The sequence below is a fragment of the Phragmites australis genome, chromosome 4 (assembly GCF_958298935.1).
Source record: "Phragmites australis chromosome 4, lpPhrAust1.1, whole genome shotgun sequence".
NCBI lineage: Eukaryota > Viridiplantae > Streptophyta > Magnoliopsida > Poales > Poaceae > Phragmites > Phragmites australis.
In genome coordinates, this window is record NC_084924.1 from 46,071,055 (window position 1) to 46,095,073 (window position 24,019).

Genomic DNA, 24,019 nt, shown 5'->3' on the forward strand with positions numbered 1-24,019 from the left:
AGACAAAAGAGGACTCGAGCTTCTCCTTGGCGGCCCGCAGCTGTGCCTCGAGTCCCTGGTCCCCGGCCGGACCGGAAGAACCGCCAGTCGTGGTGGGGGCGGCAGCCTGCTTCGTCTTGGCCACCATCTCGGACAAGGCGCGTTCGCGCTCGGCCAGTTCCGCCTCATGCTTCGCGTTCTCCTCCGCCCTGGTAGCCGCGGCGGCCGACGCAGCAGCAGCTTCGCCCTCTCGGCGACTCAGTTCGCCTTCTCGGCGACTCAGCTCATTCTCCCGCCGGGCCAACGCATCCTCCTGCTGGGCCACCTCTCGAAAGCTTGCCACATGGCATCCGCGCCAGCCTTGGCCTCGGTCGCGACGAAGGGCCCATTCGCAGTCTCCGTCCCATCGGCTACCAACGGGCCCGGGGGCTACTGTCGGTGTATTCAGAACCAGGGGTCCCTAAGTCCCGAGGCCAGGCCGGCCATCCACCACATGTCACCACCCTGCAAGGTAAGAAGAAGCTAAGTCCCGGGAGAAGGTGCTCGGGGCCGCCGCCTCTGGTTCCCGAGCACCCTAGTTCCCCGATGATCCGCAGAGCCCAAATACCAAGAAGGAAGTGCTCGGGAGAGAGTACTCGGGGCTGCACGTGGCAGCCCCCGAGGACTCGGTGCCCCGAAGGTCCCACCGAAGTGCTCGGGAGAGAGTGCTCGGGGCTGCACGTGGCAGCCCCCGAGGACTCGGTGCCCCGAAGGTCCCACCGAAGTGCTCGGGAGAGAGTGCTCGGGGCTGCACGTGGCAGCCCCCGAGGACTCGGTGCCCCGAAGGTCCCACCGAAGTGCTCGGGAGAGAGTGCTCGGGGCTGCACGTGGCAGCCCCCGAGGACTCGGTGCCCCGAAGGTCCCACCGAAGTGCTCGGGAGAGAGTGCTCGGGGCTGCACGTGGCAGCCCCCGAGGACTCGGTGCCCCGAAGGTCCCACTCAAGTACTCGGGGGAGAGTGCTCGGGGCTGCACATGGCAGCCCCCGAGGACTCGGTTCCCCGAAGGTTCGCGCAAGATCATTCGACGACCCGAAGGGTCCCGTCGTCAGGGTGTCATCCAGTCAAAGGCCCAATGCCGCATTTAATAGGCACGCGCGGCCTGACATCCTGACATTCTCAGCTGCCCACGCCCCAGTGTCAGACCCTGCCATGCACTGGCAGGAGGGGGGGGGGGCGTGGGTCCATTAAATGCACGGGTCCCGTCCCGTTTCATCCGGGTGCCTCGGGATAACGTTGCCAAGATCGAAGTGCTCCGTCTGCCACCCTGCCATGGCGGAAGAATAAGACAGGATGGGCGCCCCGGACACATCTGAGGCTGCCCGGCGGGCCCCCTTTATGGCACCCGAGGGCTTCCACAGTGGCGGGTGGTCGGATGCGCGCCGCATTTCTCCACCGCCCCTGTCACTTCGTCGAGATGAAATGATTACGCCTTTTTCCGTGGCACCTTGACATTCGCATCCCCTCTTTCCCATTCAGGATATGTTGAGGTCGGCGCGCCTATAAAAGAAAAGGATGGAGAACACTAAAAAAGAGAGGACCCCCCGACGAACAAGACCGAAGGAATCGAAAGTGTGTGAAGAAGAGGACGCAGACGCTCGAACCAGCTCAAGCCAAGCTAGAACACGAGAGCCTCAAGCTCTTTGTAAACGGCTCTCCCCTTAGAACCAGATACATCCTTGAAGAATTCACTTCAAGGATAAATATAGCGCTCACACAGGAGTAGGGTGTTACGCCTCCGTGCGGCCCGAACCTGTCTAAACCCCGGTACACCCATCTTTTTCTCGCATTAGGGCAATCATCTCCCGCCAGCCATCGCATTTGTTTCCGTTCCCGCTTATTTTCCAAACAAGCTTTTCCAGGATCATCCCCCCGGCCGAATCTCTAAAAAAGGGTCTCTCGGGATCCCTGCGATATGAGTTCACCCTCCGACAGGCTCCTTATTGAAATGTTAGAATGCCCGTCATTTTGTTAGGCACAGACCTCAGACTTTGCAGGTTGTTACTGTTGTCATAAAGGTCCTGGAACAACAGCATTGTGGATAAGATTTCATAGTTTATAATTTTGCAACAATCCTAGAATAGCAATTTTCGGAAGAATACTACTTACACAGAATGCTGAATGGTCTCACGGGAACTTATGCCTGGCAAGAGGTCATTCACAGCAACCGGGTTCGCATTTTTCGTGTCTAGAAGGAAGCAAAGATAGCAAAACAGTTATCCAGAAGCTCTTGTAAGTGTCGCCGACCGAGCTTTGAAGAACTGGTGTGATGAAAATCGAAGCAACCGGAGTAGGAATTATCAAAGAAGCGGCGGATCCTGGCTAGGTGGTGAGGGGAGAGCTCGTTGAGATCACTGAAATGGGCAAATTGCGGAAATCTGGATCGTCAGTGCAAATGGCGATGATCTTGCCATCTCCTCCACCCTTTTCAAAAATGAAGAAAGTAGTGCTAGTGCACACAGAAGTTGAGAAATGCATCGTACTACCGGCCTGTTGAGTAACTGCAAAAGGCTGTTGAGTAACTGCAAAGGCGGTACCTGACTGACGATGGGCATGATGCAATACCCTATGAGCCTACTATTTGCCAAATAGTTTGTTAAAAAAACTAAACTGATAATAAAAATAAATAATTCACTTATACCTGAGTAATAAAATATGAAGCACCGTTGGGGAGGAGAGCACACCTCTGCATGGTCACTGCAGGCCTCGGGAACTCTGGCCGCACCAGATCACTCTTTTGCATTGGGCTGGACAACGTGTCATGGGCAGGGTTTAGCTTTTCCTTTTCTTAAAAAAAAATCGAACCCCTACGGTAACAAAAATCCCAAATCTGTTCCGACGTTATCTGAGAGGCGCTACAGTTATCTCACGGTGTACAGTGCCGAATTTTAACTGTTTATCACAATATTATAGCGATTCTACTGTTCACCAAAATATTGTATCACCAGACCTCATATCTGTTTACGATCGAACGGCTCAAAACTGTCCAACTACCCCTGACATTAAAATCCACTAATATAAGAGGATCTCAATCCCACCCACAAGACTATGCAGGCCACTACCCACCCACCGAGAGTCGTGGCGGACCAAGTTTTTAAATTTAGATGTACATACGGTATTATATATAGCTAAGTTTTTTATAACCATAAATATTAAACAATGTTAAAATTCAAACTCCAAGTAGAAATTATTCATAATAATGATAATATCCAAGATAATATTATAAAAGAAGTAAAAAAATCAAAATTACAACTTAATTTTACCGTTCCTTGTCTTTTGCAAGGCAGCTATGATGATATCATCTTAACTTATAAAAAGAAGTCTCGCTTAATAAATATAACAAAAAATCATTCATGTATTGACTTTCCATTTTATTCTTTAGCTTATTCTTCACATAAGTCATTAAAAGAACACTCTCTTAACACTAATTGTCACTACATAAAGAGTAAATACTTATTTGAGAAGCTTGTAAACAACTTGAAAACAACCACTTTTCTTTGTTTCAACAAGGTTAATAGAAAGATAGATATGATTTTTCACATATTTAAATCTCTCATCCCTTCGCATCTGCGATATAATTTCTTGGTTGCAAGAATAAAGCTACAAATTTTCATGTGATGCATCAGCACCTCCAATTACAAACATGTGAAGTAAGCAAAAGATAGCTGCTAGCTCTGCTCCTTGTATTCTACAATAAGAGTCAGACCAAAGGAAGTACCGAAACAAAACTTTTTTCTCCAATCTAATATTCTACTACTTCGAATGTATATAGTTAACTTGTTTGAAAAGAACGACACTAATCTGACCAGTTTATTCGTGAGATGACTTATGAGTCCCATGTATAACAAAAGGAAACATTAATTGTTTTAACAGAATCTAAGAATGGAAAACTGAATTTCCATTTTGGCCCAGTCCGGAGAGAATAAACACACGGAGAGCTTTGCATGTACGGAGAGAGCAGGGGAGAAGAGGAAGCAAATAAATTGATGTGATTATAAATCAAAACGCATGTATTATTTCGGAAGATCCTACAGTTGCCACCGGAGGCAGCAGTCTGATGGACGAGGCCAGCGTGCTGAGCTTGGCTTCAGAGACGCGCTCGACGCCGTGCCCTCCTCCGCCACATACGCCGTGCCTGCCTTCACCCTGGCGTCCGCACAGTCGATGTCGTATCTGTAAATTCGATCTTATAAAAGATTTTTTTCTTCTGTAATAACATGTATCTACTCACTATCTCTCATTTTCAGTCTAACTATCATATCACGAGATACATGATATAGATATAGTAATTCTATAGAATTTACTTCGGTGCCCATCTCCATACAGTCTGCCATCGACATCGTGCTCACCTACAGCGCTGGCGCCCACGTCGCCGTTGTGTCTGCCATAATTTCAGTTCTAGGTTTCGCGAGATGCGGATCTGTTCATATGGGCTTGGTCACGTGGGAACTGGCTAGGAGCCTACGTGGGCTTGGGCCGTCAGATGAGAGCATTGGCCTATGGGTGGCCGAGTGAGGCATGGGCAACTAGGGCGCTGGGCCACATTCAACCATATAAGATTACTATTTTGCTTATTATCTAATACTTAATATATATTAATATATAGAAAAAATTCTATTAATATTTGGATGTATATCTATACACCTATGATTCCACGTGATCCCGCCCCTGACCAAGAGTCGCTCGGCCGGGCGCTGCAGCATGTGCCCTCCTCCGGCAAAGGGAATTGGCGAAATAAATAGGGCGCTGAATTGATGATATAGATTATAAACACTGCTATTTAATACGTCACACAAAAAGTGCAGCATGTAGCTTTTTGGAATTTGAATTATGAAGAATTTCTCAACCCTGACTCTCACATCAGGATTGAATTGATTTTTGAAAATTTTAAAATTAACTACATTCCAAATGTCATAGCCCGTGAGCTAGATCTTTTGTATTTTCTTTTTTTATGTTGTTATTTTTTTACCATGTGCATTGGAGCTATAAAAAACTAAAAATAAACTCTTATATATTTATACCGTTTTAATAGAATAATAAGAGTCGATAAAACTTTACTCGTCTAAAAAACTAGATTTCAAACGTAACCTCAAACTCAGACGAGAAAACTTTTGAGATCTCTCTTATCTTATCCGGAGAGGGTCCACTTGCCAGTCTCTCAAAAACCCGAAGGCTGCATCCTGCACGGCAGCACAGCACCGCGGCTCGTCGACGAGGTAGCAATGGTGGGCCGGAAGCCGATGCGCCGTCGCCGACCCGAGCGGCCTCCGCCACCGCCGCCTTCTCCGGCCTTCGGCGCCACGGCTCGGCCGACCTCCCCCCGCTCCTCCTCCACCACCACCTCCGCCGCCGCGGTCGCCGCCGACCTGGACGAGCTGCTCCTCACGGCCCCGCCGCCGTTGGCCTCGGAGCCGCGGAGCTTCCCGTTCTCTGTGAAGCAGCAGTGCTGGGAGAAGGCGGAGCGAGTGCCCGGGCGCGACCCAGAGAGGTGGCGCCGCGACGAGCTCGGCAACGTCGTCTTCCGCAAGTTCGTCGGATGCCCCGGCTGCCTCTGCCACGACTACGACCACATCGTCCCCTACTCCAAGGTATCAGCCCCCGACTGAAATCGTAAACCAGCCCCCTCCTCTTCTGTTTGTTTGCTTCGGGACAGTAGTACAGCAGCTTTGATGTTACATGGCTCAGCAGCGTCTAGCATTTGAATAATTTTAGTGCTTTTAGATGGTATGTGGTTTTGTGGTGACTTGTATCAGCATATCACTGATCCTGTTAAATTTACAGGGCGGAAAGAGCACACTGGAGAATTGCCAGGTTTTGCAGGTACAGGCATATCTATTCTGCTATTCAATCACTCTTCTTGTCATTGTTGTTTTGAGAATTATTCGAACAGCCTTCTGTTAATCCAAAAATGTGCAAATTTACAGCAAGATAATGGGAACTGAACTTCCCATACTATGTCCACTCGTTTGCATGTGATTCGTGTAAACTGAACTTCCCATACTATGTCCACTCGTTTGCATGTGATTCGTGTAAGCATGCTTCTTTATTCAGGGGCGGACCAATCAGAGTAGGAGCATGATTATGATTTTCACTTACTATTGACATAGTAAATTAAATTGTGCGTGAATGAAACACTTTGCCAGTGTGATCTTGTTGGAAAAACAATATGACAAGTAGTATGATTAGTGTGCTGAACGTTTTTACAAGTCACGGCACACATCTGATGACTGATGTAGAGATTCCTGCTTGCAGGCTACAGTGAATCGATCTAAAGGGAACAAGACTGAGGTATCCAAATCCGAGCTCATACAGAAAAGTGCATATTGTAGGGTTTCTGGTAAGTGATATCTATCTTAAACGGGCTTTGTTTTAGTGAAGTATTTAGTTATTCGGGTACTCAGCTTACTAAGTAACCTTTTCTGGTATCTGCAGGACGGGATATGGATCTTGTTGAACTATCTGCCTATGGGAATGTCCGGCGAGGGCCAGATTCAGGGGGCTGTAAAATCCAATGAAGGATATTTATCTGAAGAGTGATGCTAATCAATTTCAAGTAGTTGCCTGAAATCTGAGCGGAACAGCTTGGTTAAGGGTTGTGTCAAATATGTCCAATTCTGTCTGTATTGTGTAGCTTGATACTTCAAGTGATTTATCCGAGAAAATAATTCTGCTATTTTGGAGTCAATGATCATTAGTTCGATTCCCTTCCCACAAACCACAGATTATGTGGGTTATTTGTCTGGATTTTCCGAGATTTGAACATGTGTGGATTGTGAGCCTTACGATGATTACACTGGTCAATTGTCCCCAACCTCCCAAGGAAAATACCTGTTCTTTTTAGTCCATAATATCTGTAGCATGGAAAGTTTATCATCGTATGATTTATCTGGAAACACTAATGACAGTGCAAACTGTACCTAGGGTGATGGTTCAGTTCGACTTGTTGGGATCCTGACAAATAACAACTGATAAGTTGTGTGTTCAGTTTCAATGTTTTGTGGTATCGTATATACTTATAAAATTCTGGTTGATTATTTTTGTAAATACTTTATCGATATCACCATGTATTCGAGAAACTTTTGCAATCGCCGTCCACTTTCCGAGGATTGACTATCAGGAATGTTCTATGAGTTGTTTCAAGTTAGTTGTGCTTGACAGGAAGATGTCCAAAGATTCCAACTCCTGATTTAAGGCATCATTCTTTTGACATTCCATACCCAAATTTGAAAGTGTGGTCTTCTCAAACATGTAGCAATTCATTTGCTTTAATTGTGACATCACAATTATGCCCATTTCTTTTACTTTTCTACATACTTTTGTTTGTAGGAGTGTGTACCCAGATACTGCAATCTTTCCACATGAATTGATCGGTCTAACATTTGTATCCACAGATGTATGAGTGGATGAAGATGCATGGGGTTGTATGATCTTAAGTGGCTACACACAAAGAAGCAATATCCAGATCTAAGCCATCATCATGCCACTGAAGCGACAATGACTCGTATTATCCTGAGATTTTTTTTAGTACGTCTTGAAATCTTTACCGTTTTATATCACTCTTTAGGGCCTATTTGTTTAGCCTTCTGCTTCTCGTTTTTTTGCTGCTAGAAGCTCAAACAAACGAGATTGCTGAAAAGTGGCTTCTAGAGAAATCAAAAGCCTGTTTCTGAGGAAATGAACTAGAAGCTGAGAGTAGTTTTTCTGTCTTTTGATGTGCTAAGAAGCTAAAAATTTATTATAAAAGCCAACAGTTAAAATCCAAAAGCAGTCTTTCAGAAAAACCAAAAGCATAATTTTTCAAAAAAGTCAAAAGCAAAAGCCCAAACAAACAGGCACTTAAACTTCAAACCTGAGTAGGATTTCATGCTCGTTCAGAATTAGAGTTTAGCGTAACTGATCTCATGTTTTCTGTCATTTTAAATAACACAAAATGTATTGTATTGCTGTCATTGAGTGATAGTGTGAACAGATCTGTGCTTAATATATTAAGATAGTCAATAGTCATGGGCTCATGGCATATCTGTTTTTGTACACTTATAGGTTGTTGAGTAAATAAATTGGTCAACAGTAGTCAGTGTTGTTGACATCCATGAGGCCATACATATATTTTGCCATGTGAAATCTAGATCTGAATATAACATGCTAAATTTGTTTTTACCTTAAAAAAAGAAATGTGCTAAGATATTGCCCTCATAGTTTTGCCATTATACCAAAAATAACGTGTTGTATAGAGTGTTTTTCGAGAATAGTGTGCTGCAAGTGTTGCCTTCAGATTAGAAACCCAAACTTCAAAGTTTCTTTTCATTATCATTTTCATTTATTGTTTACACATAGATAAGGCTGGAATTAAAATATTTGCTGTAGTCAAACACTCAAGAGAACTATCAGCTTAGACCAACTTGTTTAGCAGCTTATTTTGTTTCCTGTTTTTGAGGATGACATGCCCAGTGCCCACTGCTCTAACTGTGTCCGTGGTGGGTATGTTGATATCTCACTATCGTCTATCTTTTTCTCCTTTTCCCTTTTCTTTTGTAATTAAGCTTGACTTCATACTTAAAATATTTTTCAAAGCAAGTATGATGAATTTGTTAAATACTCATTGTGGACTAGAAGGTAGGTATTCCCTCAGTGACCAGTGAGTCCACTTTAGCGCTCTAGTGCAACTTTTGCATTACTTGCCTTTGATGGGAAAGTGCACTAAAAAAGTTTGCTAAAGTTAATACCCTTCAGGTTCGTGCTGCCAATGATATGTAGACACCAAAAGGCAACTGCTTATTGGGTTTGACCTTTAGATGTCAAAAAGGATTGTTCACTTGTTTCATAACATGGCCAAAAGTCACAACGATAGACATGGTGCGCGCCCAATACTTGATAAAATTTTGATTCCTCCCCCCCCCTCCCCCACCCTGTCATGTGCTGTATTATGCACAAAGAGTATTTTTCTCACCCAGCACATCATATTAAACATGTGTTTTTCACCACCAAAAGTGCTCAAAGAAGAATAAAAGTTAGAAATGTGTCCTCACAAAAAAAAAAAATCACAAGTGTGATCTGATCAGACATCAGATGCTTAGTTAGAAAACTTTAACGTTTGAGCTTTATACAGGGAAAAAAACACAGTAACTTTAAGCACCTTTTTTCTTTCCTGAATTCATTGTTAGATTTTTTATTTATGTCTTTACCTGAGGTTTTTCTTTGGGTGCAAAATTTGTGTGTTCTCGTAATAAGTAGGCTGGAAATTAGATGGACAAAGCAAGTTTTGATTTAAGGTCAAACATGCTGGCCTTAAATTGATTGACAATGGTCTAAGTGGAGCTGGCATTACCAGATGTCAATGAGTGAAAAAGTAGGATGGGTGGTGGCAACAATGCATGTTATGGAAAGATTTTAGAAGCTGGAGTGTTACCTAACAAATGGGAATTTCTTTTTAGAAATACCTACCAGCACATGTTTCATAATGAGATGCGTACAAGATTGTGTTCATATTTATGCATCTTAAATTTCAAGTGTCTGTTAACGAGAAATACTGTAAGCAAACTTGTCTGTGTCATATCAACACGCAAGGAGCAGACCCAACTACAGAATACCAAATTATTCATATTACAAATACTGCTTCTTTGAAATTAGACTTTTTGCAGAGCAGTTGTTTGTTTCTTCCTGATCACGAGGTGGACTGCACTTATCAGAAATTCAGATGAGAACTTGCGTGAATTTAGGTATTTTTTGTGTTCATCTTTTCTTATTGGCTAGATTTTTCTGCAGGACAGTTGGCAGTATGTGTGAAGGCAACGATATATTCCGCTCTCGCATTTAAGGTCACTGGGGCATTCAGTAGTTGTCTATCGCTTTCCTACTTTCTTCTCTGTTTTTGTCCACTTTTTGCATCACTTTCATGATCCAATTATCTCAAATAAAAGGAAGAAAGAAACGAAGGATAAGAAACCTAGAAAGAAAGATACTGACAAAGAAAAAAACTCAGATACTGTTTCTTCTGTACCTGCCAATTCTTATTCCAGAAGAAATAGACAAATGGAAACAACCTGGATATATGCACAAAAGTATCAAATTTCCAATGATACAGTGGGCCATTTTAATACACTGGAATGAGCCAACAGCCAATTGTTCAGTACATCAGATGCTATTGCTGAAAGAAAATTCTGTAACCAGATGTTCCGCTCATAATATTATTTATCAACAAATAAGGGAACTTCCTCTCCCTATCCTTCCCCAACTTAAATAGCTATCTACAAATATCTATTATAGTTACAAGGTCCGCTTGCAGCTATGAGCTAAGTTACACACTCCATTGCCCATACCTAGTTTACAATCCTCAAATGTACAAAATTTCAGCTGTATCATGCTAAATGCTCTTTATAGCATTGAGGTCAAGATCCCTCCTGGAAGGTCAGCGAACGTGAAAGTGCAGCTGGGTTCCCCCGCAAGAATGGCAAGCCATTGATGACTGTGTGAGTTGCTGTCTTTGCCTCCTTCTGCTCAAAAACACTTGCAAGCTTACACCCTCTGCCATCTTTGCCCACCTTGTCACCATTGATCCCAATTAGCGACAAGATAGAACTCCTGGCCACCTCATCTGTGTCATCGATCCGGATTGTCTTCGGCACCCACACCTTGCCATTTCCTTTGGCATCTCCTTCCTCATCACCGTCTCTAGGGCGCTTTCCTGATGTGAAGCAATTGGACCTTGTGGATGCTGGAGAAGCAGAGCTAGGAGATGAAGCAGATTCCGATTGGGAATGAGGCGGCCATGGGGTGTTCCAAGCTCCAGGAACCATGCAGCCCCAGTAAGCAGCAGCAGCTGCTGCCGGGTAGAACGGAATCGCGATGCCTGAGGAGTAATATGCAGGTGGTGGTGCACAACTGAATGGCCACATGGAAATGCCATTCATGCATGGAGGCTGCATAATATTTGCAGATCTATCTACTGTAACTTTCTCCTTTTGGTTCATTTGGTTCGAATCTTCTCCATTTGCAGATCCTTCAGCACTAGAATTAACTGACCGGTCATCACTGTTCTTGATCTGGGTTATTGAGATGAGCTTCTCCTTTAGGTGCTTCATTTGTTCTGTGAGGTCTAAGTTGGACATGTCGGAGCCAAAGCTGAGCACCGTGCCATTAGTCTTGGCTGAAGTACAGAGAGGATCAATGGGCAGAGCGGCCCTGACCCTCTGAAGGAAGTGGGAGGCGGCCGATGCGCTCTTGCTCTTGCGGCGACCTGCACCCACAGGCACGTTGCGCATGGCGCCACCTGCTGTCCAGTACCTCTGGCAGTTCTTGCAGAAGTGGCGCGGCTGGTTGATGTTGTAGTTGTTGTAGTAGCAGAACTTGGTGTCCATGCTGTTGCACCGGGGGCAGGGCAGGATCTTGTCAGGCTTCTTCAGCTTCTCCTTCTGGTTGGTCGTGTCGCCCTGCTGTTGTTGCTCTTGGTCTGCTGATGAGTTCTTGACATCAGATGAGTCTTCAGTATCCACGACCTCTGCCTGTGGAAGTGAACCCGAGGAGTCCTGAAGGGTGTTTTCTTGTACCTTCGGTTCAGTCGTGCTGCTGCCACTTTGCTGAAGGACCTGTAATCATGTAGATAATCTTGCTGAGTTCTTGAATTACTGTAGTTCTTGCAAAGAATGTTAAAATTTTCAGTTTTGTGGTTGAAAATTTTAGGTTGACACCCAAAGGGTCTACATGGATAATTGCATCTGTGGGATTCTTGCAAAGAATGTTAAAGTTCGTTTCTTTTTCAATTTTGATCTGTAACAGAAAAAGGTCTAGATGTATTCTGAATTTCTAATAGTAGAGCGTGATGATGTAATTGATCGTGAATTATACAGCACACATGTTCTGAACTCTATGTCAAGAACCACACTAAGGATGTTGCAGTCGGTAGTGGTTGATACAGCTGCTTCTGGAGCCCAGCGTGATCCGTGGAACCAAGGGGAAAGGGACCAATCAAACGAGGCAACATAGCATAGGATTACTGGTTCAAAGTTTCATACTGCTAAAATCCCGCACCATCCTTGAAGAAAATGCTATTAATATAGGTTTCTTCGGCTGACGAAACCGTTCCCAGGACTTCAACGAAAACAGCAAGAACACTGTTGTTATCCTTGAAGAGATAGTAAGAAAAGAAGACGCTTGAAATAATTGTCTTGCTAACGGGAGCCAATCTAGAGGGAACAACTCTAAGGTCTGCAGAATGAAATCATACAATTTCAAGATCAAAGAGGCTAGTCTTGATCCAATACACAATCAAATACTCCTAGTATCCTCAACTCCACAATAAGTAGAGATGAGCTGCCTGATCAAACCAAAGGGACATCATTTCCCAACTGAAAAAAAGTCCCCGATTCCAAACTCAATAAACCAATAGGATTCGCAGCCAAAATTCAACGCCCAATTCTGATCGCCCTATGCCCAGATCACTGTATCCAAGCACATATTACCACTCACTCCAGTTTCAAGCCCGCAGCCCATACGAAGCACGGTGTGTAACGGGGGGAAAAATATGCAAAGAAACTAACCTTATCAACGTCGCCCACGGCGGCGGCGGCGGCGGCCTCCGGCACGGGGATGGTCTTCCCGAACAGCTTGATCAAGCAGTCTCCTCCTCCAACCCTGCACTCCCCCATCTCTTCCGTCCTCTCCGCACAAAACCACTCCGTTTCTTGGCTACCTCTTGCCTTCGTTCTCGGATTCTTCTTCTTCTACTAGTACCGTCGCACCGTGCCTGCGGAGAACAAGGAATGGCCGACCGATGCTATGCTCGAGATTTTATCTCCGGATCGATTTGCTGGGGCTCCGCCCGGACGGGATTGGGGATAGCTTTAAGGAGGGTCACGTAGGCAAGGCGACAGGGGTCGAGAGCCACAAGCTTGATTTGTGGCCTCGGGGGTATGGTCTTTTGATTCTCCCCACTATCTTGCTTTTGCCCCTGGGTCCTCTGCTGACGTGGATATGGAAAACCTCTGCTCTGCTCTGCTGACCATGGTCGAGTGTTTGCATGGTGCATGGGAAATGCTATGCCAAGCCAGAGCCAAATTCATTCAGCGCCTACATTTCACAGCTAGGGGTGTTTGGAAGAGACGATTTTCGACGAAACTTTTCAGATTTTGGTCCAATTCCAACCGATTCCTGAGGATCTGTATTCAAGTTTGCCCTAGCCAAATAGTCCCGGGTTAAGTTATGATGAAGTTCGTTGCAAGAAAATTATTCATACTCATGGTGTTAGACCATCTCCAACTATATTCCCTTCATTTTGTTCCCTTCTCGATTCCTTTCTCCGTTCTCATTCCCTTTATTTCCTCTCATCTCCAACAGCTTCCCTTCGAGTGGAATCACGAAGGAAAATGAGAGAGAATCCCGTCTTAGAGGGAATGACTCTAGGAATCCTATCGTGACGGGAACTGTGAAGGGAAACCGTTAGAGCGTTAAAGGGAACGAAAATCCCATCGTAAAAGGATTCTGCTCCCTGAAGGGAAATCGTTGGAGATGATCTTAGATTTAAAAGAACAGTTAGAGGATGTAACATTGGATAAAACTTGAATGGTAACACTCGGAGTTCAAAACCCGCTTGCAATCTAGCTCACCTAGAGAACGGATCAATGCACGTATAGCATATTTCTTACAATTTTATAATTGTTTCGTATAAAAGATTAACTTGGATGTATCAAATATAATATATTTGGACTGTATAGACTTATAAATTAATCCAACCTCTCTGGACTATTGAGATGAGACTATGCTAGAACACTTTGATGGTCCGGGCATTACATGTACATCTTTCATCGTGTGGCATTGGGGCCTTCTGAAAGCTATGTTGCTTTCTGTTCAGGCTATTAAAACAAGGGAATGACAGTGATGAACTATGTTTTTCATCCGCAATCGTCTTCTCCTATATTTGATGCTTTCCACCTGTCCTTCTATCTTTTTTTTCTTTTCAGTTTTTTGCGCCTCGGAATTTGGTTCCTCGGTTTGCGCCTTTTGTGGGAAGGACAATGTGATCGTGATGTTCATGTTGTTGCCAATAGTTACCTGCGTAATCATTATAGCTGTCCTGAGATTTCTCGCCTACTTTCGCCAAAAGAACTGTGTCTTGGAACGCTTTTGACACCAAATTATGGTAAACATGGCAAGCAACCAAAGGAACAGAAGCATTGCATCTGTTGTTGTCCATGTACGGGAGGTTAGAGCAACTCAGCCAACTCTAACCTTTTCTATTTCTCTATTCTAGAATTCACTATTCATATTTTCTTCCTTACTTTTTAACTCATTCTAATTGATTTTCTAAATTTACCTCCTATAATACACTCACCTCTATTTTATTAATATCTTGTAACTAACAAATAACTATTTTATATTTAAACAGTGTTATTTTTTACGGCTATATTTTCAACTGCTCTTACAACGCGTGTGCTTATATGGTAAATGTCCTTACAAATTCTTACAACATATGTACTTATGTGTTAACTGTTTTTATAACACGTGTGCTTGTGTGACAACTGACCTTACAAATTCTTACAACATATGTATTTGTATGTTAACTGCTCATACAATACGTGTGTTTATGTGGTAACTGCTCTTAGAATGTGTGTACTTATATGATAATTGCTCTTATAAAAATTCTTACAACACGTGTGCTTTTGAGATAACTATCCTTATAATATGTGTGCTTATGTAGTAACTAATCTTACGATATATGTTTACCTGTCAGCCCTCACATGCTCTCTCTCTTTTCCCCTCTCATCTCCTCACCTCACTAAGAGCAACAACATGTGGTTAGTGAATAGTGAGTTGAATATGTAATCGGTTGGAGATGTTTTTTTAAATATTTTTGTTAAAATTTAAGATAGAGAAGGGAGTAGGAGCCGGTTGGAATTGCTCTTGATGTCTGTCTTGCTGTGCTAGAGTGATTCTGGCAGCTCCTGAGTCGCATCAACTTAAAAGTAAAAAGATGGCAGTTGAGAAAAGCTATGCTTTCTCATGATACTTGGCAACTTGTGTTGTGGCCAGTTCTCTCCTTGCAAATTCCATGTGTTGAAGGCTTGAAGCTACAGAAAATGTTGCAGTTTAGTGGCATTTTGGTATCCACATTTTGGTATCCACAAATCAACTATGAAAGGTTTAGCTAGTTCCTTGTCACATTATATAATTGGAACGATTTGAAATGGACACAGATGTTAATAGGACATACTTTAGTGGCATTTTTATTGTTTTTTTTTCATAGTTGATTTGTGGATACCAAAATGTATGTAATAAAATTAACATTTGCCACTTAGAACAAAATATGAGTTTATCATGGACGTAGTGGCATTCCCACTATCTCCATGAACTGCCGAGATTACTTCTTTTGAATCTTTCCTCAAAGTAGTACTTTGTAGTTTAATTGGTTCCCCATCCAATTATGTTAGTCATTCTAGGCTTCTCGATTCTTTTATTCTTTTCTAAAGAATCGTTCTACAATTTCTAGACACTTTGCTTCTTTTGTTCCTGTTAACTAAACTAATAAATAAGCTATTTGAGCCATGCTAGGTTTGATTAAAGGAATTCCTTGATTAAATGGTTCAGAACACGTTGGAAGCCAGTTTAAAGCTACTACGCAATGGCCATATCATGTGGTAAGGGTCCTAAGCATTTGTCTATTTGACATCAAGAAAAAGATGTCAGGTGTTGAGTCTGTTGGACTCAGGGGTGGATCCACTGTGGAGGTAGAGGGCTCGAGCCAAGCCCTCGCCTCTACCCGTAGAGCCCTAACCTTCTCTTTATTTTTTTTATGAAAGAGAAAGAAAAAAAAGAAGATGAGAGGAGGAACAAGAAGCGTAAGAGCTCCATATTTAATGTCTCTGAATTTGTCATTAGTTAGACTAGTAAAAGAAACATTGAAGGGTTGATTTATGATAACGTAACAGCATTGTAAGTGGGTTTTGGATAAATTTCCTCAAATAAGGGAAAATTGTGTGTAGCTTTCCCTGTGAATCATTCCATCTCTTATATGGCACTGCGTTGTTGAGCCAAAGCGCTCTTAGAATTAGTTTGCATTCTTCTAGTTAGCCCTTCCCCTTCTGAAGTGATAGTAGGCTTTATGGTCATAAGCGCACAATATTGCAAGCGCTAGATTTTAAAAAATAAACACCAACTTTGGTTGGTGGGTTTAGTACACGTGAAACATTTTTTTTTTCTATTGCAAGCGCTTTTGGTTGGCGGACCTTTTGGTCTTAGCCCTGATTTTTTGTACCAAGCAAACGTCCAAGATATCTTCACGATATTGATAAGACTAGTCCCCAACAACCTCCCACATTATTTTCTTCGGAAACTTTTTCCTTCTCCCATTTTTCTTTTTGGAAGTTTTCTAAAAAAGTTTCTGTTAAAACTTTTGAGAGAAAAGCTTTGGTTCAAACTTCTAAGAAAAAACATTTAAAAAAAATTAGCTCACAATTTTTGAGAAAAAATTTAAAAAAAGTTTTTTTAAAAAAATAATTAAAAAAGTTTATATCAGACTATTAGTGAGCTCGGGAGTTGAGCCGCGGAACCGGAATTTCAGACTTGTCCTAATATGTAATACAAAAGATTATCCTAACTGAAAAGTTCTCCATAAGCCCATACACGTGGAACGAACCAGAGGACACCCAGGTGTATCATATCTTGATACGTGCAGCAAGGACATATTTGTTCGAGATCGGTCCATCTGTCAGTGGTAGTGAGCCGTTCGGAACCGTGACGACGGAGGTCACATCCAGGCCCCATTGGTCGGCCTTTTTCCCCCTATTTTCTTGTGCTCTCGTGGGACAGAGAGAAAAAAACGGCCAAGGAAAGGGACAAGCGGGCACCTGGATCGCAGGCATCCGTACATCTTCAGAAACTTTTGAGGCGTAAGAAGAACAGGTGTCGATCTGAACTGGGCTGCTGCGATCTACCCAACAAAGCGAAGAACACAGTATATAAATCCAAGAACATGTAGACCAAGAAAACGGGCAAGAATTTTCCTGGCCTGAAAGCGAAAGGTTTGAGTGTTTCTTGCTTGTCCTTCCGGCTTTTTTGTCTGCTTCTCTTCATAAGGAAGAAAAAGGTGTGTGAAGCAGTCATGGTTACATTATTTGTGCCGTCCTGTGGCCGATGGTAGCGAGAGCGACCCCCATTGGAGAACAGAAGAGCCCTCGCGGTGTCCATCGCAGCGACGAGTTTCACACCGTCACACTCCACACCAGCCTGATATGCGCCGCTCTGCTCCAGGCCTATTCACCGGGTTAGTTACCTGCAACGGCTGTAAAATCAGAGAGCACTGTGAGGTTACTGCTGAAATGCTGGTATTCACGTCGAGCGATTCGTCTGTTCCATTTGCAGAAAGAATTGCTTCTATTTACAGGGGCACGAATCGGGGAAGAATGAGATGCTGCTATGAACAAGAATAAGGTGTAGGCGTGCCGACGAAACCAAATCCCAGCAAGAGGAATGCGAAGGCCTGGAGGAAGATGTACAGGTAGTAGTGCCCAGCCCCGAGCACGAAATCGTAGGAGGCGCATACCAGGAGGTAGAGCACGACCAGGAGCTCGGGAACGTAAATCCTGCAGGAGTGAGATCAGCCGGGCAGCGTCAGACACACATTTTTCGTCAACATGCGAGATTGAAGAGCAGATGGAGAAAGCCATTCTCTGGAGTCTGGGTTAAGATGAGCACTTTACCCAGGATTTCTGATGGCGTTCATGATGGTGATGGCAGTGGGAATGTGGAACATCCCCCAGATAGGAATACTGACTTCAGGGACCATGAACAACAACGGAATCACAACGCAGTAGAACGCGAATATTAGGATGGGAGCGATGACTCTTGGGACAAATATGTTTCTTCCATATAGAAGGTAATGAAACTAATTATTGATGGTGGAAGTTTTATAAATGCAATTAGTTCAGATTTGGTGTATGTATTGTCTTTGTCTACGTGGAGGCTTCTTACGTCGCATTATATACAATAGATGAATCAAAGTGGTATACTAAAAATTACTCACAAGGTGAGAGTCAAATTTTCCATAGAAAACTATATGGACACATTGGAGTGTGATGTGGCACCCTTGAGTGTATATCATTTGTTGTTAGAGAGATCATGGCAGTTTGATGTTGATGAAGGACAGTGTTATTAAGGCTCATGTGTTCCCATCTATGAGGAAGAAGAAAGAGATGCCGAACGATAACCTAAAGCCGAGGACGGCTTTGCTTCAAGAGGGGGAGAATGAGGTGACCATACCTGCTCAAATAATTGTAGCTAGTGTATCTAGTGATGCTCTAAAAATTGATAAAACTACAGTTAATATTTCTAAAGATGTGCAAATTATTGTTTCTAAAAATCCTTGCAAGGATTCAAACTTGCAGCTACTACTGTCACTCAAGATGTTCCTATAGTAGCCTCTACTCTTTCTGAAATTGCATGTAAGGATCCGAGTAAATTTTACTTTCAGCTTGTTCCACCTCTGATTTATTGAAGCAAGAGATGATGAAGGGAGAAAACATATATACTTAAAAAAAGGTTGAGGTCTTCCCTGCATCAAAGGAGTTATCCGAGAATATCTCAAAGCCGAGGACGACTTTGTTTCAAGGGGAGAGAATGAGGAGCTATGTTAATAATACGCAATGCCAGGATATTCATATTGGTGTTGCACTCCTCAAGAAAGAGGAGAAGAAATCTTCAACCATTCAGATGGTGCATTTTCATGTGAACTGAATCAAAATATGACAGAGATTTCTTTAGCTACGACAGTGCATTACAGGGCAGCCGTTTCTGTTATGGACTGTATAATATTTGTTGGAGAAAATTTGCGCAAGAAGAAGGGCCATAAAGAAAAGAAACTGAGTCCATATTTGCTTATTGGCAAAACCTGACATGATTAACATTTTTGCTGGAATATTTTAATATTTCCTTATACATGAGTCTATTGGTGACATGGGCCATGAACTGCGGGCGCGAGATCCATCAGCTTCACCAGCCATGGGGAAGGGGAAGTCGAGGAGCTCCAAGGTGCGGAGCCGAAGAAGGCGCCGAAGCTGGACACTGCCTTCACCTGCCCGTTCTGCAACCACCCCCGCAGCGTGGAATGCCGCATCGACCTCGAGGTCTGGCTGGCCGAGGCGTCGTGTGGCATCTGAAAGGTGGGCTCCAGCACCAGCGCCAACGCGCTCACGGAGCCCGTCGACGTCCGCAGCGAGTGGATCGACGCGTGCGAGAGCGCCAACAAAGGTGTCGTCGCCCAGCCGCGCCGGGGCTACGCAAGCGACGGCGACGACTATGTGTGATCGTGTCGTGCACAGATAGGTTATACGTCGATCCGGAGCTCGCTCGGGCTACCTTGCAGAGCTGCATGCCTGGTTGATTCGTCGTTGTAGCGCAAGTGTTCATCGTTCGGGAGCCAATGCTTGCCCTTTAGTTGAGTTCCGACCTTTCCTTATTATTGCAGGGCAAGAAGGAACGGACATGTAATTCTTTTTGTCGTATCATACGAAGCTGAGAGAGACAATGCTTGCCCTTTAGTTGTGTTCTGATCTTTCTTTATTTTTGCTTTGAGAGAGTTGAGCTCTTGCTGAATTCAGCAGCTGGTTGATGACAAGTAATCCTTCCATCTGTTACGAAGAAGCTTTCGGCTGTTCTTCAGATACTGCAGGGCAGAATAGCGAAGGAGCACGGGGCCGTCGCGGTTTCGAGCCATCGAATCGACCGACCGCGTTCCGGGGCGCCGGGAGCGGGCGCAGGCCACGAAAAGGGGCGTCCGGTTTGGGCCGAGGCACTGGGTAGGCGCCAGGTGGGCTTGATAGCCGTGTTGATTTGTAACAATACGGCCCAAAATGGAAGCCGAATTCTGAACGCAAACAAAAAACATTTTCCCCTCAAAATGAAAACAAAAAACGTTTTTCTTATATGGTTGCAAGTTGGTGGCCAATGTATTGTGATCGTGAGCCGTATTTAGCTGTGGACAAAACCTGTTTTGCTGTATGATTGTACTTGTACAAGCAAGGAGCAGGTTATCACAGGGTTGACCAATAATTACAGTCTACTTCTTCATCTCTTAAGAAAGAAAATATACTATTGAATTTATACATGACCTTTTTCAACATAATTGCAGAAAATATATCAAGAAACAGTGAGTTGATATAACTCTGTGCAGAGCTTCAGCATACAAATGATAGTCATGATTTCAGTTCATGACTGAAACCCAAGTTCAGAAAACACTGACTGCAATATTTGATCTATCAGCACTTCAGCAGCTAGGTACCGAGAAAACAAGCAACATGTATTGTTATTATCACCCAGTACAGATGAATATGGAAACTGCAACCAATGTCGCGGCGTAAAACCGTTCAGTATCATTTCCGCATAACGCTTTCAACAGTTTGAAAGGTCTGAAACTGAAAGACCGAAACAATCAGCTTCCTGTCAGGAGAATGCATCGAACCTAACTGCCAGGAACAGAAGATATGCTGAGTTTTCTGAAACTATCCGAACAACAAGAAGGACAACCAGTTCTCATGTCCCTGTATCTGAAGCAGCAATACATTTGATTTCTGAGGAGATGAATTGTGATGTTGTTGTCAGAAGTCCTGCTCTTGTATTCCTCTACGGCGCATCAACATCTGGGTACCGCAACTCCTCAGCAGCTGAATTCGCAAAGGAGCAGGTCAAACAACGAGACAGTTAAGCAGAGCAACTGTTGCGGCAGTTCAAAATAAGATATTAAGTAACAAAATCAACAGTGTAGGCTTAAATTTCTGAAGTAGGAATCTGAGTATTGGCACAATTGGGAAATCCAATAATTTCTATATTCGAACTATTTTAGCATCTTGGAAAAAGACTGCAGAATCCCAAGAGGAATTGTAAATACAGTAGACCTTAAATAATTTCTATCCACCTGACTCTGCTTATCTACAGCTTGTTTCAGATTATTCCTAACTCCTAACTAACCAAACAAAGCATACCATTTTATTTTTCAAACACAAGCCGGAGCACATGACTAAATAAAAACCCATAAAGAGTCGTTTCCACGAAAAACAAGAACCCAAGAATAGGCTACCACAGAAGGTCTCTGAACATCTGATATGGTACACACTACACAGTAGTTATTACCATCAGTATGATACTATGATCTACTGAACATCTGGCATGCAGCAACAAGTTTACTAATTTCTCACAGCGAATTCAAAACTACAGAACTGCTACATCGTATTCAAGTTAGTGTATGAGCAATACTATGATCTAATGAACACCTCCCCCCCCCCCCCCCCTATTCGGTAGCCTATTCTTGGGAAAACTACCGAACACTTTTCATGAGAAAAGAAGAAGATAACAGGTGCTGCACAGACTACTGAAAAAACTGCAAAGTTCTCACCTTGTGACCCGGTGTTGAGGACAAAGATGTCCATGGGCTCCTCGCTGCAAGGAAGGTTGCCCAGCAGAGGGGTCAGCCGACCGTAGAAGCCGGGCTTCACGCACACCGTTATGGTGAAGATGAAGGCTGCGTTCAGACGGTGCCCCAGCTCGCTCCTCAGGAGGAACACGGACCGGCCGTTGAATTGGAACGTGGCCCAGCCGAGGGGGTTGAAGTTCCCGAGATCGTCCGCCCGCACGAACCTGATTATCCGCCGCCACTCTACCACGGGCTCGGCGCGCCGCCAGAACAGGCCGCCGTGGCCTCCTTGATTCTGCTGCAATGGAACACTGGTCTTTAGGAAACCAGAACACAGGTAGACAACATTGGTAACTGAATGAACAAATCTGAATACGCATCTTAACGGGGACAAAATGTGCAGACAAGAAAATAAAACCATTCTTAATCGTGATCTGGCAAGAAATGAGCATGAACCATGAACTGCAAAAGCTGCATGCTTATAGAACACCATGATCTGACGCCGGTAAACGAATGACAGATAGAAATTCAGAAAGCAATCATATATTTGAGAAGGTTTTCGAACAAGAGTCCCAAAATTAAGTTCTAGAATAGACAAGAAATCTTGGGTAACTAGTGCGATCGTCAGATTTGGCATTTCTAGCAAAAGTTGACTCGAAAGTTCACGGAATTGATAGATTCCAAGAATCCTGCTCCGCCCAAATCAGTGCAAGGTGTTCCAAGGAGAGGGGATGGCGAGCTCACCAGAAATGGCGGCAGAAGGAGTGGCGGCGGTCTCAGTGGGATGGCCTCGACCACCCAATGCATCATCGTGCACAGGTTGGCGTAGTCGTCGACGGTGACGCCAGTGTACCACGGGCGGTACCTGCCGTTGGCGCGGAGGAGGCGGTTGGTGACGTGGCGCAAGACGATGTCGTCCTCGTCCCCGTCCTCCGCCCTCACGGCCTTCCACCTGATGGCGTCCACCTCCGGCACGTCGTGGTCCCTCGCGTGGACGCGTTGGCCGAGGTGGCCGGGCGGCGCCGGCGCGAACGAGGCCGCAAGGTACCGGCCGTAGGCGGCGCCCTGGAGGAGGACGTACGTGGTGCCGTCGCGCACGATCCGCTCCACCCGCCACGCCGCGTTCAGCGTCGCGCGGGCGGCGCGGCGCGGGCTCAGGGAGACGCCCGCCCCGTCCTCGTCGGCGTGGAGGTACATACCGCGCACGCTGCTCCGCAGCCGCACGTAGTCCCCGTCGGGGAAGAACTCCATCGCCGCCGCGCGCCGGTGCTGCTGCTGCGGGAGCGGAGGCGGACGGTGGCGAGCGAGCGGGTTTCTTGGTTTCTTAGCGTTGTGGGCAGGGGGGGGAGAGGAGCAGACGGAAGCAGAGCAGGTGTTGGTTGCGACAGTTACGTTTGGGCGCCACCGCAAGGGCCCAAGGCATTTCAAGGCGGCGCCTCCTGGACTGGCCTCGCGAGCGCAGGTCGGTTGCTGGCTGCACGTGCCACCCGTCCACTGACAGATGGGTCCAGACTCTGGGCCCTATACGAGTCATCCAACCATTGCTGCAGCCCAGTGGCTTGTGGGGCCACAGAGGGTGGAAGGACCAGGCACGGTCGAGTTCGAGTCCGACGTGAACACGACCATGGTAGAGTTCCGAACCAACCCAGGTCACCTCAGTGACTGCGTTGAGTGCTGCATCGACATCAAGGGCAAGGTTGCCGAGGCCTCGTGCTGTTCCGGCAGGGCGAGCTACTGCACCGGGGGTATTGTCTCAATAATTTTGCTTTTAAGCCGGGGGTATTTTGCTTTTAAACTGGAGATGTCTCTCATATGAAGAGTGAACAACACTTTTGCACCATATAATTCAACATATATCTGAAGATAAAGGATAAACCTGTCAATTTGAAAAATAAATCGATTAGTAAGTGTTAATTAAGTGATCATATATTGTAAAAATTGGTGAACATTGTGAGAAGACATACCACATTGCCTAATTCAGCCGCATCCTCTTGCCCTTCTTCAGATAGATCAGCATTTGCACTTTGATAGGTACTTGGGCCCAAGCCACTTAGACGAATTGCTACTAAAGAGGCTCTTCAAATCTGCATAGTCACTAAACTAACTAGCTAGTAATCCATTTGTCTACTCAATTTCTAAAAGAATAAATCCATAATCCATTTTGACCTAAACTTTTGTAACGCTTCTTGCACCCTAGGGTAGGGGCGGCTATGCGGCTCATGCCCATTCTCGCCGGTGTCGTAGATGGAGCTCCTAGTGCTAATCCCTTTCCTCAAACTCGTTGAGCACCGACATTCACCATCACTTCTCCTCAGCCACTCCCTGCTCCAGCGCGCCCACATCCGCCCCCGCCCCTAGATTTTGCTAGAACACGCCTGTGCATAGTGCCAGACCCTGATGCTCCACCTCCCCCTCCCACCACACTGCTCGCTAGAGCTGGATAGCTGGTCTCGAGCGGTGGCGTGGTGCTAGGGCTAGCTTCAGAGTTCAGTTGCATTGGGGAAGAGTGCCAACTGTCAAATGTCAAGATACATACCATGATGGATAAAATTCTTGATATGGCGATAGATAAAATGTTGCATGGATGTGCAGATAGGGTGTTGGTTGAGGAGG

At 44.8% G+C, this 24,019-nt stretch overlaps 3 protein-coding genes across 4 annotated transcripts; 1 reads left to right on the forward strand and 2 right to left on the reverse strand.

Moving 5' to 3' along the window:
• The first annotated feature begins 5,171 nt into the window (after nt 1–5,171).
• Nucleotides 5,172–6,688, forward strand: LOC133916833 (uncharacterized). Its single transcript, XM_062360694.1, has 4 exons — nt 5,172–5,603; nt 5,797–5,835; nt 6,268–6,352; nt 6,448–6,688. The coding sequence occupies exons 1-4, from the start codon at nt 5,238–5,240 to the stop codon at nt 6,528–6,530; spliced, it is 573 nt and encodes a 190-aa protein (XP_062216678.1). The 5' UTR covers nt 5,172–5,237; the 3' UTR covers nt 6,531–6,688.
• Nucleotides 6,689–10,043: 3,355 nt separating this feature from the next.
• Nucleotides 10,044–12,911, reverse strand: LOC133916834 (cyclic dof factor 1-like). Its single transcript, XM_062360695.1, has 2 exons — nt 12,549–12,911; nt 10,044–11,597 (listed from the first exon to the last, which is right to left on the reverse strand). The coding sequence occupies exons 1-2, from the start codon at nt 12,654–12,656 to the stop codon at nt 10,401–10,403; spliced, it is 1,305 nt and encodes a 434-aa protein (XP_062216679.1). The 5' UTR covers nt 12,657–12,911; the 3' UTR covers nt 10,044–10,400.
• Nucleotides 12,912–20,262: 7,351 nt separating this feature from the next.
• On the reverse strand, nt 20,263–22,769 carry LOC133914488 (uncharacterized). Of its 2 annotated transcripts, none has more exons than XM_062357589.1 (3): nt 22,151–22,769; nt 21,389–21,701; nt 20,263–20,660 (listed from the first exon to the last, which is right to left on the reverse strand). In XM_062357589.1, exons 1-3 carry the CDS (start codon nt 22,655–22,657, stop codon nt 20,620–20,622), a joined length of 861 nt encoding a protein of 286 aa, XP_062213573.1. In that variant the 5' UTR covers nt 22,658–22,769; the 3' UTR covers nt 20,263–20,619. The 2 variants fall into 2 exon arrangements, with proteins under 2 accessions (XP_062213573.1, XP_062213571.1); XM_062357587.1 differs by having other exon boundaries at nt 21,389–21,704.
• Nucleotides 22,770–24,019: the final 1,250 nt, after the last annotated feature.

Excerpts from the sequence above, each read along its gene's own strand:
- LOC133916833 (XM_062360694.1), top strand. The coding sequence starts at position 5,238 with ATGGTGGGCCGGAAGCCGATGCGCCGTCGCCGACCCGAGCGGCCTCCG. Across the intron at positions 5,604-5,796 it reads ACATCGTCCCCTACTCCAAG|GGCGGAAAGAGCACACTGGA; the intron begins GTATCAGCCCCC and ends TTAAATTTACAG. Across the intron at positions 6,353-6,447 it reads TGCATATTGTAGGGTTTCTG|GACGGGATATGGATCTTGTT; the intron begins GTAAGTGATATC and ends TGGTATCTGCAG.
- LOC133914488 (XM_062357587.1), bottom strand. The coding sequence starts at position 22,657 with ATGGAGTTCTTCCCCGACGGGGACTACGTGCGGCTGCGGAGCAGCGTG. Across the intron at positions 21,705-22,150 it reads TCCTTCTGCCGCCATTTCTG|CAGAATCAAGGAGGCCACGG; the intron begins GTGAGCTCGCCA and ends GTTCCATTGCAG. Across the intron at positions 20,661-21,388 it reads CCTCAACACCGGGTCACAAG|CTGCTGAGGAGTTGCGGTAC; the intron begins GTGAGAACTTTG and ends TTGCGAATTCAG.
- LOC133916834 (XM_062360695.1), bottom strand. The coding sequence starts at position 12,656 with ATGGGGGAGTGCAGGGTTGGAGGAGGAGACTGCTTGATCAAGCTGTTC. Across the intron at positions 11,598-12,548 it reads CCGTGGGCGACGTTGATAAG|GTCCTTCAGCAAAGTGGCAG; the intron begins GTTAGTTTCTTT and ends ACATGATTACAG.